Source organism: Myotis brandtii, unplaced genomic scaffold (assembly GCF_000412655.1).
Source record: "Myotis brandtii unplaced genomic scaffold, ASM41265v1 scaffold665, whole genome shotgun sequence".
Lineage (NCBI taxonomy): Eukaryota > Metazoa > Chordata > Mammalia > Chiroptera > Vespertilionidae > Myotis > Myotis brandtii.
This window is the reverse complement of record NW_005370581.1, coordinates 149,150-165,427: the sequence shown is the minus strand read 5'-3', so window position 1 is coordinate 165,427 and position 16,278 is coordinate 149,150. Positions and strand designations below refer to the sequence as shown.

Here is a 16,278-nt window from a genome sequence, read left to right as displayed (position 1 = left end):
CATTCCTGGGTTGCGGGCTCAATCCCCAGTAGGGGCATGTGAGAGGCAGCAGATCAATTCTCTCTCATCATTGATGTTTCTATCTCTCTCTCCCTCTGCCTTCCTCTCTGAAATCAATAAAAAATATATTAACAAAAATAAAAATAAATAATCTATGAATCAAATGTTGCAGCTCTCCATCCATTCAGTTCCCTCACACCCTCTTTTGTCTTTGAAACCCCTCCACAACCACACACACTATGCTGGAGTCTGTAAAATGGGGTCAGGATTTCTACTTCAACTAAGGGTAATGCTTCTGCATGGCCCTCCTTCTCTAGTCCTGTGTGGTTTCTCCATCCCTCTCCTGGATCTAACTTGGTGGACCCTTCTCTGCCTCCTTCTCCTGTGACCTCCTGTCTGAAGCCTCCCCCTTTTTCTTCTGGGGAGGGAGCCATGCAAAGGGAGGGTGGGGGACAGTGTGGGCTGGGCTGTGCAAGCTCTGCAGCGGTGAGGAGCTATTCAGGGTGAGCCCAGTCAGGGCCTTGGAGGAGAGCTGGGGTGAAGGGTCACAGGGAGGAGGAGGGAGGAACTTGGAGCCTCTCCTGTGGGAGAGGCACTGGGCTCCTCCACTGCCCCCACCTAGCAGCTTTTCTAGGCTTCTGCACAGCTGTCGCCCTCCAACCCTTGTTGCCTCCAGCTTCCTTTGAAGTTCTGGACTCAGTTTCTCAGACTCAGCACTGCACACCTCTCTACTGCATTCCAGGAGCCCAAGGCCACCACTTGGCCTCTGGCAGGCACGCCTGACCCGCCCCCTGCCCCCTTTCTCGTAATGGTGCTACCCACTTTCTTGGAGTAGTTAATGAAACTTAACAAATAAAAAGAAGCAGCTCTGAAGATTATAAAATGCACACTGAGAATGTCACAGGCTTCCGAGGGCTGTGAAGTCCACAGACCACATGTAGCAGCCTCCTGCACCACCCGGTCCTTCCTGGCTCCCACCCCCACCTGCCTCCGCTCAGGGCTGGGGCTAAACCCTGGGAGCTTCCTGAGGGCTCTCACCTCACACCTCACTTTCCAATCCAGCCCACCAGTGCCCACAGCAAGCTAACCTACTGGTCAGAGCTTCTGCCCCTAGTGGTCCGTGCACACCATAGTGACTGGTCAAGCAGTGGAACTCCCAGCAGAACTGCTGTGAGGGGACAATTTGCATATTAGGTTTTTATTATATAGAATTGTAATTAACCAGGGTATCAGTGAGCTATAATAATTAGTTCAAAGAAAAAGTTAAAAAAGCATCATTTTAATATGGAGTATAGAAATCTTGAGATACTTATGTAAATGGTATTTCTAGGGCTGATATAACAAATTATTACAAACTAAGTTGAGAATAACTTTATTCTCTCACAGTTCTGGAAACTAAAAGTCTAAAATCAAGTTGTTACTAGGGCTGTTTCTCTCTATGGGTTTCTTCTGAGGGAGAATCCGTCTCATGCCTCTCTCCTAGCTTTTGGTTTTTACTAGGAATCATTTGAATTTGTTGGCTTATAGCTAGTATAAGTGGGGGATGGGGGAGTTCACCAAACATCCACTGACCAGAATTCATTTAAATGCCTGTAAACAAGAATTTTTTTTTTCATTGCTGTAAGTTATCTACAATTGATAAAGTTATAAAATAGCCCTAACCGGTTTGGCTCAGTGGATAGAGCATTGGCCTGTGGACTCAAGGGTCCCAGGTTCGATTCCGGTCAAGGGCATGTACCTTGGTTGTGGGCACATCCCCAGTGGGGAGTGTGCAGGAGGCAGCTGATCGATGTTTCTCTCTCATCGATATTTCTAACTCTCTATCCCTCTCACTTCCTCTCTGTAAAAAATCAATAAAATATATTTTTTTAAAAATATATCAAGACAATGAAAGGACAGAACCTGGAACAGTGTGCTGCAAACATTAATTTTTCCACTAAAGACCTCAGAATCTTCTTGTTTATTCCCAATGTCTTTATAGCATGTAGAAAGCTCTGATGTTACATCAGAAACTTAACTGGGGGCAACCGAAAAGAGTTTCAAAGTATTAGGTTGCTTCTATTCCTATATAGATTTGCAAAAGAGCTTTAAATTTTTACTTTTAATCAGAAAAGGACTGTTTTTTTTCTAGGATAAGACAAACTAAACATTGATCATAGTAAAGTGAAAAGGTTAGGCTGTGTTTACATCATGCTTTATCCTATTCTACTAATATATTTTGGCCTTTAGATACCTGTGTGAAGTCTGCAGGATGATGCCATTGTTCTCCTAGTACTCCTCATATATAATCAGGAAGCCAGTCTAGTATTTCTCATTGAACTGGGGTTAGAATTCAGGTGAAATTTGCCTCTGCCTGCCCCCATATGCCTTAAAGGTCAATGTTATTTAGTAAATACTGAATCATTTTCTGAGATCTCTCTACTTGAAATTCCCACCATACTCTGGCTGAGGCATCTTCCAAAGCCCACATTTTAGGCAGCTCCTTCCACAGTCTGGAAATCACAGGGACTGTGCCTTTCCATCCTTTCTGTTCACATGGTCAATTCCCAGAAAGACAAAGTTAAAGCATTCATGGTGGAAGAATTTTATAGGCCTGTGAGGAAGTCAATTCCTAGAGGGACAGCAGGATTAGTCCTGGTGTAAGTTCAGGAATTATTGATTAGATACAGTTTCCATGGGGAATAGGAATAGAGCCTTCTTTGACCCTGAGTGAAGTGCAGTGCAGTGCCCACCCATATAATGCAGTCCTGAGATATCAAAATTCCACAGAGAGTGCAGTTTTGTGTGCTTAGCACATAAGATTATTGCAATTTTGTGGAGAAGGAAGTCTCATAAAGAAACACTGAATCACTGGCAAAGACTGTCTGACTATAACAGTGTTGACAAGATGTTGAAGATGCCATTCTCCCATGCAGGGAATTACTGCCATAGATACTCCATCCTCCTCTGGGCTCCACTGCCCAGCCCTGGAGACTGATAGAACACTGAGTACCCAGCATACAAGTACCCTCCAAATGAGGTCATCTCTTCAATGAGGGTGTGGGAGTGGAGCTGTGATCTAATTGTATGCAACACTGCACCTGGGCAGGAGGACACTGTAGCCTTTTTCTTCCTATTGTTCCAGGACACAGAACATCCTGTATGTCAACATGGGGCAAAGCTATAAGGGGGAGCAGAACAGAGTAAGCTCAGAACCAACTGTCACTTACTAGATTGAAGAGCTGAAGGTTTTCTTAAGGACTCCCTCCTTCCCAGCAAAGGAGGGTAGCAAACAAGAGTTGTGGTCTGTCTGGCCACAGTGGAGGCCAGAAAGGTGTAGGTGATATGGCATGACCACACTGCCTTGGCTGCAGGCAATGAGAAGTATTCCAGTAAACTGGTAGTAATGAACTGCCAGGCTGGGTTGAAAGTAAGGATAAGGGAAAGGGATTTCCAATAAAGTGTTTCCTTGACTTCTCTCACCATGCAAGACACTCCAGAACTTTCCTTTAGAAATTAGGGACTATATATTCAGTCCTCCACTTTCTTAATGTAGTTGCAAACTTTTACATTGGAAACTTGGTCCTGAGTTGTTGTTGTTTTTTTTTTTATTCCAAGATCACCCCAAACTCGTTAACACTAAGGAACCAACTGGAGGCATCCAGATGTGCAAAGAAAAGAAAACTTTTGTAAGACATGCTCTTTTACATAGAAAATATAAACGATCAGGAACAAACACACATAATAAATGAATTATTTGCAAAACTGCCATAAGAAACATTAACACACAAAATTTACTTGTATTTTTATATATTAGAAATGAATAATTCAAAAATTAAATTATGGAAACATTCTATTCACTATAGTATCAAAAAGAATAAAACACATACTAATAAATTTAACCAAAAAAGTGCAGTACTTGTACAAAAAACTGAAAAATATTGTTGAATTTTTAAAAGACCTGAACAAAAAAATGGAAAGACTTCTATGTTTTGCTTTGCTTTCTCCAAAATGCACAAGGTGATCCTAAAATTCATGTGGGAATTACACAGAGCCCAGAAAACCAAATCAATTTTGGAAACAATTTCTCAAGATTACATGACAATACTTCTGACAGACAATGTAGATAAATGAAATAAAATTTAGACCTCAGAAATAAACATTTACAATTTGGTCAGTTGATTTTCTACAAGTTGTGTCAAAACCACTGAATGGGGGAGAATGGTGCTAAGATAATTGGTCATCAAGTAAAATAATAAAGTTAAATTCTGCCATATAGCATACACAAAAAATAATTCAAATAGTTTAAGGTTATAAAGGAAAAAAAAAACCCTAAAACTACAAAATGTTTGGGACAAAACATACCATAAATTATCACATCCATGGGCAATGGTTTCTAACATGCAACATCAAAAGTCCAAGTGCAAAATAATATAAATTGAATTTCATCAATATCAAAAAAGTTAACTCACAGAATGGGAGAAAGTATTTGCAAACCATATCTGATATGGATCTTGTATCCAGAATTTATAAAGAACATCTATATCTCAACAATAAAAGCTCAAATTTAAAAAGGGCAGGTGTGAAATTGGAATCCTTATATGTTGCTGGTGGGAATATATAATTGTGCAGTGCTGTGGAAAACACCTGTTGGTTCCTCAGTTAAAGAGAATTATCATATGATCTGACAATTTTATTGTTAGGTATATACTCAAATATTTGTGCACAAATGTTCATGGCAGCACTATTCACAAACACAAAATAGAAAAACAATCCAAATGTTCATCTCCAGAGGAATAAATAGAGAATGTGGTAAATCCAATAAATGCAGTTCTATGGAGCCATAAAAAGAAATAAGAATTGATTGCTGGTACAATCTTGAAATCATTGTAATAAGTGAAAGAAACCACACACAAAGGACCACATATGTCATGTAAATTTATAGAGAGGAGACAGATTGATAATTGCCAATCAATGAGGTGAAGGGAGAATGTGGAGTAATTTGGGGGAGGGGAGTCGGGGAGGATATAAATATTCTGGAATTATATAGTAACTAGAAGCCTGGTAAATGAAATTTGTACACAGGGGAGGAGGGGTATCTCTCACCCAGCCTGCACCCTCTCTAATCTGGGGCCCCTCAGGGGATGTCCAACTGCCCATTAAGGCCCGAACCTGGTGGGATCGAGCCTAAACAGGCAGTCAGGCATCCCTCTCACAGTCCAGGACTGCTGGCTCCCAACTGCTCACCTGCCTACCTGCCTACCTGCCTAATTGCACCTAACTGCTTTAGCCTGCCAGCCTAACCACCCCTAACCACTCCCCTGCCAGCCTAATAGACACCTAACTACTCCCCTGCCAGCCCTATTGCCCCTAACTGCCCTCCCCTACTGGCCTGGTTGCTCCTAACTATCCTCACCTGCAAGCTGGTCACCCCCAACTGCTCAAGCCTGCTCAACCCGGTCACCCTTAACTGCCCTTCCTTGCCAGCCTGGTTGCCCCTAAGTGACCTCCCTTGCCCGCCTGGTTGCCCCGAACTGCCTTCCCCTGCAGGCCTGGTTGCCCCGAACTGTCCTCCCGTTCAGGCCGGGTCCCTCCCAACTGCCCTTTCCTGCAGGCCTGGTTGCCCCTAACTGCGCTACCCTGCTGGTCCAGTGACATCTAACTGCGCTACCCTGCTGGTCTGGTGACACCTAACTGCGCTACCCTGCAGGCCTGGTTGCCCTAACGGCCCTCCCCTGCCAGCCTGATTTCCCCTGCAGGCCCAGTTGTCTCTGTCTTCCCCTGCAGGCCTGGTTGCCCCCAACTGCCCTCCCCTGAAGGCCTGATCACCCTCAACTGCCCTCCCCTGCTGGCCTGGTCCCTCCCAACTGCCCTCCCCTGCTGGCCTGATCATCCCTAACTGCCCTTCCCTGCAGGCCTGGTCCCCCGCAACTGCCCTCTCCTGCAGTCCTGGTTCCCCCCAACTGCCCTCTCCTGCTCCTCTGATCACCCACAACTGCCCTCCCCTGCTGGCCATCTTGTGGTGGCCATTTTATGTCCACATGGGGGCGGCCTTCTTGTGTGTTGGTGTGATGGTCAATTTGCATATTACTCATTTATTAGATAGCTGATGATGGCTTCTTAAAACCATGGTTACAATTAAAGTGGTGATATTTTCCCTTTTGTTCTTTTTAAATTAAAATTCTGGGTTAACACTGGTAAATAAAATTGTATAGGTTTCAGGGGTATAATTCTATAACACATCCTGTGTATATTGCATTCTGTGTTTCCCACCCAAAATGATATCTTCAGTCACTTGATATTTGACCCCTTTTACCATTTACTACCCTTTACTCCTTTCTCTGGTAACTACATACTGCTGTGTCTGTGATTTTTTAGCTAGTTTGGCTCAGTGGATAGAATGTTGGCCCAGGGACTGAAGGGTCCTGGGTTTTATTCCAGTTAAGGAGTCAATCCCTAGCCCCAGTCTGGGTGTGCAGGAGCAACCAGTGAATATGTCTCTCTCACATCAATGTTTCTCTCCCTCTGTCTCTCCCCATCCCTTTCACTCTCTCTAAAAATCAATGGAATAATATCCTTGTGTGAGGATTAAAAAAAATAATAATATTAAAAAGAAACATTCTTCAGAACGCTAATACCAACAACAAAAACAAAGAAAAAAAATAAACCTGGAAACTGTTAGACAGACATGAGGAGAGCCAGAAAGATGGGCCAGGTACAGAAACTTACAAGGCAGAAAGCCCCAGATTCCTAATAAGTGGTAAAACTTGGAAAATAAGAACCTTGCCCTCAGAGTAACCTATCCTCCCTATCATATCACTGGTCAGGAGGTTTAGTCCCTCTGAACTCTTCCTTCTTAAAGATAACCTTTAGGCCTCAGTTGTATTTCAGCTCCAGGCCCAGAAAACCAGACAAATGACACCATGGCTGCCTCAGGACCAGCTACTGTGAATAATAACCCCTTTCCCTGGTGTCAACCAGTCAGTGGAGAACCAGGACTCTCAAAGAGCACATCTAAGAAGCTAATAAATATTCTATTAAGACCTCCCCTAGGACCTCCCCTAAGATTTACACCTGCAAGAAAGAGGTAAACTAAGAAAGGATCCAATCCACACTCTCCCTCCAAAGAGTGCAATAGTGCCATTCCCTTCTCTCTCTCCTTCCCCTACCTCAGTGATGGTGAACTTTTTGAGCTCGGCGTGTCAGCATTTTGAAAAACCCTAACTTAACTCTGGTGCCATGTCACATATAAAAATTTTTTGATATTTGCAACCACAGTAAAACAAAGATTTATATTTTTGATATTTATTTTATATATTTAAATGCCATTTAATAAAAAAAAAAATCAACCAAAAAAATGAGTTCGCATGTCAGAGGTGACATAGGTGTCATAGATTCGCCATCACTGCCCTACCTTAGATATCTCCTAACCTCTAAGAGGTCCCAGGGACTTGAAACTATAACCAGACAATCAATGGGTCTATGCTGCCTGTCACTACTTGAGCCAATTAAGCAGAGACAGGTTTGAAACATAAGCTTTTATTCCAATCCTGCCAACAGCATAGGAGAGCAGCAGGTGATCCACAGAAATCTTCTCTACATGCCACCATAAGCTGACTGCTTATATTGGTAGATGTACAAAGGATTACTTAGGGAAACAGGCAAAAAGGTATGCCAAATGAGCAGTTTACAGGTAAGCAGAGGGCTGGGGATCTTTAAAGGGTTTAGTGATATGCAAAGAGGGCAAGGGTCTTCAAAGGTCTGGCTGCTCTGGTTTCTGCAGCAAAGTTGTTAATCTTTTCCATGATAATAGGCAGCTCCAAATGGGGAGGATGGTCTGCACTTCCAGGTGAGCTCTCAGGTTCTCAATGCAGCTGCCAGCCAAGTTAGAATGTGCCTTCTTTAATCAGAATAAAACAATCATGGATAATAGAGCATGATTAATATTTCTTACAATTCTAGCTGGTTCCCCAACATTCTATTTCTGCCCCTATCACTATCAAAACCAGGGGAGCAATGGGCAGTCGCAGCTCCTCTGAGGCTAACCCCTTGAACCTGTGTCCAAGGCCTCCCTTTCTCTGACTTGTCAGTGAAGTAAGGCAGCCCAACTGAGACTTCCCTGTTGCTTCTTCTATGCCCTTCCTTGTTTCACTGGCCTAAGTACATTTTTGCTGCCATTATGGACCTCAACCCCTTGACTCAGTGCTGTGAAGCCCTTCCCTTAAGAATATGCCATCCATAAAAAAAAATCAGTTTTTCTTTACTCATCGTCTGAGATGGCTATTTAGCCTGTCCTAGCACCACGGACTTTAACTTTTCAGAAAGCAAATTTGTTATTAACCTAAGAAAGGAAACATGGTGGAGACAATAGAATCGTTTCAACTAGTAGGAAGCCTGAAGTAATTGTGGATCACTGTGTTTGAATGATGGGTGGGTTAGCCAAAAATCTCAGTGATCTCTGTCTTATGCTGTAATTCTGGAGGGGTAAACGATATTGAGGATTCTGGGGTAGGGGCAGAGCTCTAGACAGGTATCCAGCAGGAAAACTGAAGTTCTAAAAGCCAGTATTCTGCTTTTTGCGAAGTAAGACCCCTTTGCCCCAAATGATTCGGGCTGAGAACGGCATGTAACCGAACAGGAACACAAACACAACATTATGATTTTTCTCACCTGACCCTGATCTCTCGTTCTCCCAAATATTGGAATATTTCCAAAATTCTTCTAGTTACTTTTAATCACTGGGGTACATAATCCCCTTGAAAACTACAAGTCCCAGCAGGCTGCACGCGTAGCAGGGCGGGTTTTCTTTTTAGAATTTACAATTGCGCTCTATCCCGATCTAGACTCAGAGCTAGGGTCGCGCGGGTTGCTGGGACTTGCAGTGCCTTCCATATTGTTTATCTCGGTCTGCGCAGACTCGCTTGCCCTCTGTTTGCCCTTTGGCCTATAAATCCAGCCCACTGTCATTTGCTCCCCACTCCGATCTCACTCTAAGGCATAAGGGGCCAAACCTCCGGTCACGTGGGTAGCCTGCGGCGCAGTCATTGGTCTCTGAATTTCGGAAGTTTAGGAGCTCCACTGGCTGCTAGGCTGCTAGCCCATTTTTAGGGCTTGGTGTACTTCCGTAACGTTTGCGCGAGGCAGGTAAAAGGGCGCGCATGGGGAATAGGCGGCAGCTCTGAGGAGACCTTTGAAACCGGAAAGAATCGGACTAAAACCAAGCCAGTAGCCGGTAAGTTCGGGAAATGTCCTGGTTGCCCCTGGGCGCCAGGGTATATAGAGTGAACTGAGTTGCTTGTCACACTATCCCTAGCCACCAGACGAACTTTCGGCTTTTTTTCCTGCAACGGTGACGACATCGGCAACAGGTGTGTGTGGCGTTATATCGGAATAAACGGAGTGGAGGGAAATTCTTGGATTTTAGGACTCTCAGCTGAGTAATGGAGATGAGAATATAGCCCACACTGAGGGATAAAGGGAATGTGGCGGGGGAGTGCATTTGTGACACCACGTGCGACAAGCGACACAGGGTTTCCCCACGGTCCTAGGACTCCGTTGTCCATTCTCCCACGCCACACTGTCCAGGTGCCTTCGGTTGTAGGCGCCGCAGTGAGGACTTGCCCTTGGGTTTTGGCAGGTGGCTGGACGCTCAGAGAGGTGAGCTCCTGCAGACAAGGCCAGGTTGTTGCGCAGTTAAGTAATGGCGGTGTGCCCCCGTTTTTTGGTCTTTTGCTGTCCACCAAATCGCGGACTGGTTGGACACCGAGTAGGAGAAGTTAGGGTCATTTGTTTCCTGAACTTGTGGCTCTTGGCAGAATCTACATGTGGCCAAACGATGCGGAGGTGATTTCGGAGGACCTCGGTCTAGCAAAATCGGTGAGCACCATAGTCTTTGTAATAACTATCTCATTTTGTGTGGATGTGGTGTGGTATGTGGTGTGTGTGGGTCTTTCTTTCTTTGGGGTGTGCTTCAGCCTTTTCCCACCTGGCCTTTCGTCTCTCATTCTGGAAATCTCGCTCGAATATTCCACTTGTCTTTTACTTACTTCTCTTTGAATACAAGAATGTTGAGACCTTCATAATGGTAGACTCCACTTGTTCTGGGGTTAGTGCTTAGAATTCTAAAAATATCTAGCGACTGCGCTATAGGTTTTCACACCTTGGAGTGATAAATTGCAGGGAAAGGACATTTCATTTGAAAATATTGAAACCTTCACTCCTGAAATTGTAAAATAATATTCTAATAGGTCTAATGAACTTCAAAAGATTCAGTATTTACAGGTTTGAAAAAGAAGCTGGGGATGGAACATGTTCTAGGGCAGAGATTTTCAATCTTTTTCACCTCATCAGTACACATTAATTACTAGAATTCTGCAGTACACTAAAAAATATATTTGTTGCCGATCTTCTAATTATATTAGCTATAATTTTTATTCATTCACACTGGACGGCTATTGTTTTGGCTGTTGTCATTTTTAAATTTAACAATCTAAGGAAAAAGAAATCAGTGCCCATCTTGCATGTTTTGAAAATTATTGAGGCACACCAGTTGAAAATCTCTGCTATACCTAATAGTTTAAATTGCCACTTTGGGTAATGATTTTGTAGGTTCTTTCCCAAGGGACAACTCTGATTAAAAAGAAACCAAAACACTGGAATTTGGAACATAAGTTCCTATTTATAATACTTAGGATGAGAATAGAAAATTGTTGAATTAGCAAGAAAGATTTAATCAATAAGCATTTAAACCTTTTCTGGTTAATAGCTGGATAGGAGTAGAACCTACTTGTGTTTCTATTGTCTCATTTTGTGTACTCATTTTCTCATTTCCTTGCTTCATTCTTTTCTGGGAATCTACTTTTAGTTCCTTCCCTCATTTAACCAACTATAGCTTGAGATTGAAATATTTCATTAAATATTACTTTTTCAATTTTCACTTTAAAAAGTTGAGAAAATATCTTCTATCAGTAAAATCAAAATCACTTGTACATAAGTTCTTTTTTTTTTTTTAATGTTGTTGCTTTTTTTTTTTAAATATATTTTATTGATTTTTTACAGAGAGGAAGGGAGAGAGATAGAGAGCTAGAAACATCGATCAGCTGCCTCCTGCACACTCCCTACTGGGGATGTGCCCGCAACCAAGGTACATGCCCTTGACCGGAATCGAACCCGGGACCCCTCAGTCCGCAGGCCGACGCTCTATCCACTGAGCCAAACCGGTTTCGGCCATAAGTTCTTTATGATCATTCATTTTTAAAATTTCTTCTGGGTCATTGACTTGAAACAATATTTTTTAACCTCTGCTCTTTTTTTAGGAATCAGAAATAATGTATAATTGTAGTTATTTTTTAAAATATTGAGGAAATTAAAAGGAAAATAACTCATCACTCTTTAGGAGATGGCTTTTATTGGGTTTTGTTATTTTAGAATAGCTTATTTTTTCCATGATTTCTGTTCATTTTTCCTTCTGCATTTTGCAGTTTTGATGGTAGGTATATATACATTTATAGTCATATATTTTTTCATTGATGATTCTTTGACAGTTTAATGCATTTTGTATCGTAATAATTTTTTGCTTTCAAGACTGTTTTGATTAATTGTAGGATTGCCACTGTACTTTTTTTTTTTTTAAAATACTCATCCAAGGATATGCTATCACTGATTTCAGAGACAGAGAGAAACGTTGATCCATTGCCTCCCATATGCACCCCGCGGGATGCATATACAATGTAGGTATGTGCCCTGATTAGGAAACACACACACACACACACACACACACACACACACACACACAGTGTTTTGCTCAGCATAATACTCTCCAGGTCCAAATCTTAGCTATTGTAAATTGTACAGGATGACTCTAATGAGCCACATGAGCCTGGGCACAAAGATAACTCTTAAAAAGAGTATTCCCACCCCTTTTTACAATGCTTTTCTTTTATTATAAATTTTTATTAGTGAAAGTATTATATATGCCCCACCTTGCCACCCCCTTTGACCTCTTCTGGCCTGACTCCAACCTGTGCCCACCTCAGGCCTTCACCACTCTATCATGGGTTATGCACACATGCATACAAGTTCATTGGTTGATCTCTTCCCATCCACCCTCCCCTGTCTTCCCTCTGAGGTTCTCTTCATGCTTCTATGAATCTGGGTTTATTTTTGTTTATTAGTTTATTTGGTTCATTAGATTGCACATATGAGTGAGATGATATTAATCTTTCTCTGACTTGCTAATTTTGCTCTGTGTAACACTCCAGGTCCCTCCATGCTATTGCAAATGGTAAGGGTTCTTTACTTTTATTGCCGTGTAGTATTCTATTGTAGTATTCTAATTTTTTTATGCATTCATCTACTGATGGGCATTTAGGCTGTTTCCAAATCTTAGCTATTGTAAAATGCGCTACTATGGACATAGAAATGTATATATCCTTTTGGATGTGTGTTTTGGGTTTCTTAGGATATATTCCTAGAAGTGGGATTACTGGGTCAAATGGGAGTTGCATTTTTAATTTTTTGAGGAAACTCCATACTGTTTTCCACAGAGGATGCACTAGTCTCACCAGCAGTGTACAAGGGTTCCCTTTTCTCCACATCCTCACCATCACTTGTCATTTGTTGATAGTAGTCATTCTGATAGGTGTGAGATGGTACCTTATTGTGGTTTTAATTTGCATCTCTAGGATGAATAGTGACTGAACATTTTTTAATATGTCACTTTTCTGTATGTCTGCTTTGGAGAAGTGTCTATTTAGGTCCTTTGCCCATTTTTTGATTCGATTGTTTATCTTCCTTTTGTTAAGTTGTATGAGTTCCCTGTAAATGTTGGAGATTAAGCCCTTATTGGAGATAACATTGGCAAGTATGTTCTCCCATGCCGTAGACTTTCTTGTTTTGTTGATGGTTTCTTTTGCTGTGCAGAAGCTTTTTATTTTCTCCTTAGTATCCTTTGCCTTACAATGCTTTCTAATGCATCAGGAGAAACCTGTGTCTCCTCTAAAACTGTGATAATGCTTGAGACTTAAGTATTAGTGCCTCTTTTGAGAGGAGCAGTAAGGGTTGCTCTCTCTGCCATGGGTAGCCTGGACTGTGGGAATTCAAATAGGTGCCAGGGAATTCAAATCAGCTGCTGATACATTTACAGGCATTTGATGCTTCCAACAGAGGAAATGGAATTGTGCCCACAGAGTAAGTCCCATTGCAACTAGATCAAGCTCTTGTGTGGACTCCAAGTGCCAATGCTTGCCAGCCCACCTCTTTTTCTCAGCTCAGCTGACCCCAACCAGAACACAATCCAAGGGCTCTTTCCACATAATCTCTATAACCTAGAGTTCTTACAACAAGGCTCTGTTGTTTTTTACATCCACATAGTCAGTGTGGAAACTGCTTTGAAAGAAGACATGCCAATATCCCCCATAAATGAAAGATATTATGCCTTTTTTCAGGTTTCCTTTGGAAAGAGGTTTCACCATTGACAAGAAAATATACTTTGTTGTTTTGGCATTTCCTCTACTCTTGAATATCCTGATTGGGCCCATTCACTTCATGGTGGACAAGGCTTCAGTCCATCGACACAGGTTAGACTTTGTCCCTTTTCTATGAACTGACTGATGGAGGGTGCTGCATTGTTCCCCTGCAACATACACCCAGGCCTTAGCACCCTGCCTGGTATGAAACACCATACCTCAAATCCTTTGGTGTGTGTGGAAAGAAGGAGGGAGGATAGCATTGTCTACAAACTTTCCACATTCACACAAGTGTGAGAGAGAAACATCAATCTGTTGCCTCCTGTACATCCCCAATGGGGAGAGAACCTGCAACCTAGTTATGTGCCTTTGCTGGAAATTAAACTTGCAACTTTTGGTGTATGGGACAATGCTCCAACCAGCTGAGCCACCTGGCCAGGTTTATGTTTCTTTTGCTTACAGTTGTTATGGAATATCCTTTTCTCTCATTTTACTTTCAGTCTATTTATATGTAAAGTAATTCTTTTGTCAATGGCATATAATTGGATTATGGTTTAAAACGTGTTGTTTTTGCCCCCGTGGTTTGGATAGAGCGTAGGTCTATGGACTGAAGGGTCCTGGGTTCAATTCCGGTCAAGGGCACATGTCTGGGTTGTGGGCTCAGTCCCCAGTGCAGAATGTGCAGGAGGCAGCTGATCAATGATTCTCTCTGTTCATTGATGTTTCTATCTCTCTCTCCCTCTATGAAATTAATAAAAATACATTAAAAAATTTGTCATTCTTGGCCTTTGGATTGGAGAGTTTATCCCACTTACATTTAAAGTAATTGCTGTAAGGAAAGGATTTATTTCTGCCATTTCTTTTTTGTTTTCTTCTGTCTTTCATCTTTTTCTCATTTCCTTCATACTGCCTTCTTTTGTAATAGACTATTTTAATTCTGTTCTCATTTTTCTTTTTTATAGTGTGTAGTTATTTTTTAGTGTATTCCTGGGGGTCAATATTACAGTTGACATCTTACAATTAGCATCAAATTAGTTTCATCCTATATAATAAAAGCCTAGGTGGCAACGTTACCACAAGATGGCCACATGCACAGCGGAGGCAGGGCCGGGCGGCTGCTCAGTGCAGTGAGGCCTGGGGGTCCCACGGCTCTGTGCGGTGCGGAGGAGGCTGGTCCCAGCATCTTGGCTGCCTCATGCAGAGGTGGAGGTGGTGGGTCCCGGCAGGGGTGGGCAGTTGTGGGCCATCAGGCCGGCAGGGAAGGGCAGTTGGGGGCGATCGGGCCTGCAGGGGAGGGCATTTGGGGCGATCAGGCCAGCAGGGGAGCAGTTAAGCGTCAATCAGGACGGCAAGGGAGAGGTTAGGGGACGATCACACTGGCAGGCAGAAGCGGTTAGGGGCAATCAGGCAGGCAGGCTGGCGAGCAGTTAGGAGCCAGCGGTCTGGGATTGTGAAAGGGATGTCTGACTGCAGGCAGTTAGACATCCCCTGAGGGGTCCCAGATGGGAGAGGGTGCAGGCTGGATTGAGGAACACCCCCTCTGTGCATGAATTTTGTACACCAGACCTCTAGTTACTATATAAAGGTCTGCTTGTATACAGGTCTGCTTTCTTGTTTTGTCAGAGATTAGATCTTAATGCATCTCTGTGCTAATAATGTAGATTTATAATTATTTTTTAAAGTTGTTTTTTAAGTCATGTAGAGAAAAAAGGAGCTATATGCCAAAATACAGTATAACTGGTTTTTATATTTATCTGTACAGTTATCTTTTTATTATTGTTTATTTTATTTGTTTATGGTTTTGAGTTAATTTGGACTGTCCATTTATTTCTGTCTGAAGGACTCTTGTATTTTTTGTATTGCGGATCTACTAGGAGCTTTTATTTATCTGAGAATTTTTTTGTTCTGTTTTTTTGTTAATGCTCACTAGAGGATATTTTTTCCATTGATATTTAGAGAGTAGAAGGAAGAGAGAGAGAAACATAAATGTGAGAAAGACACATCAATTGATTGCTTCCTGAACATGCCCCAACAGGAGCCAGGAATCCAACCCGAGACCCTCCAGTGCTTGAGCTGATGCTCTAACCACTGAACACACTGGCCAGGGCTCTCAGGAATGTTTAATCTCTTCATTTTGAAGGATAATCTTTGAGTTTTAATATCTTCACTTTGAGTCACAATAATCTGGCCACTCATCTACACTAATCTACACTAATAAAAGAGAAACATGGTAATTAGCGTATGGCCGCTACCCTTTTCATTAGCTAATCAGTGAGTATATGCAAATTAACTGTCAGCCAAGATGGCGGCCGGCAGCCAGGCACTGAAGCGAGCATGAGGCTTGCTTGCTGCGGACTCCAACGTTCCCCGCCTCACTTGCCGGCCTCTCAGCTGCAACTCTAAGCAACTATGTACTATGTTGCAAATAAGAAGCTAAACAAAACCCCAGAAACCGGCTTCCATTCAGCCGGGCTCGGACCGCAACATTGTATCGATGTTTTCAGCAGCGAGGCCTCAGAGCTAAAGCTGGCCCAGAATAAAAAAAAAAAAAGAAAAGAAAACAAGGAGCGGTTGGAAGCTTTAGTCACTCGCCAGCCGGAAAACAGCCCTCAGCCCCTCACCCAGACTGGCCAGGCACCCCAGTGGGGACCCCCACCCTGATCCAGGACACCCTTCAGGGCAAACCAGCCAGCCCCTACCCATGCACCAGGCCTCTATCCTATATAGTAAAAGGGTAATAGGCCTCCCAGCACCGGGATCAGCGGAGCAGCGAGGCTCCCGGCACCGGGATCAGCATGACAGGGGGCAGCGCCCAAACCCCCTGATCACCCTG

General features: G+C 42.8%; 1 protein-coding gene and 1 long non-coding RNA gene across 10 annotated transcripts in view; both read left to right on the top strand.

Moving 5' to 3' along the window:
* The first annotated feature begins 1,734 nt into the window (after window positions 1-1,734).
* On the top strand, window positions 1,735-6,510 carry LOC106723857. The gene is made up of 3 exons (XR_001359593.1): window positions 1,735-1,745; window positions 3,310-3,315; window positions 6,429-6,510. It is a non-coding gene; the product is annotated as an uncharacterized LOC106723857 (long non-coding RNA).
* A 2,511-nt stretch (window positions 6,511-9,021) lies between these two features.
* The window catches only part of LOC102239980 (gamma-taxilin), a 102,156-nt gene continuing 94,899 nt past the window's right edge, over window positions 9,022-16,278 (top strand). For 2 of the 9 annotated variants that reach the window (XM_014528948.1, XM_005880970.2), the window contains exons 1-2: window positions 9,022-9,347; window positions 9,795-9,855. In XM_014528948.1, coding sequence (XP_014384434.1) covers window positions 9,802-9,855 — 54 coding nt within the window. In that variant the 5' untranslated portion in view covers window positions 9,022-9,347; window positions 9,795-9,801. Of the gene's footprint in view, window positions 9,348-9,794; window positions 9,856-13,424; window positions 13,557-16,278 lie in introns of those variants that run through there. The other 7 variants (XM_014528946.1, XM_005880968.2, XM_005880965.2 and 4 more) reach the window with 7 other exon arrangements.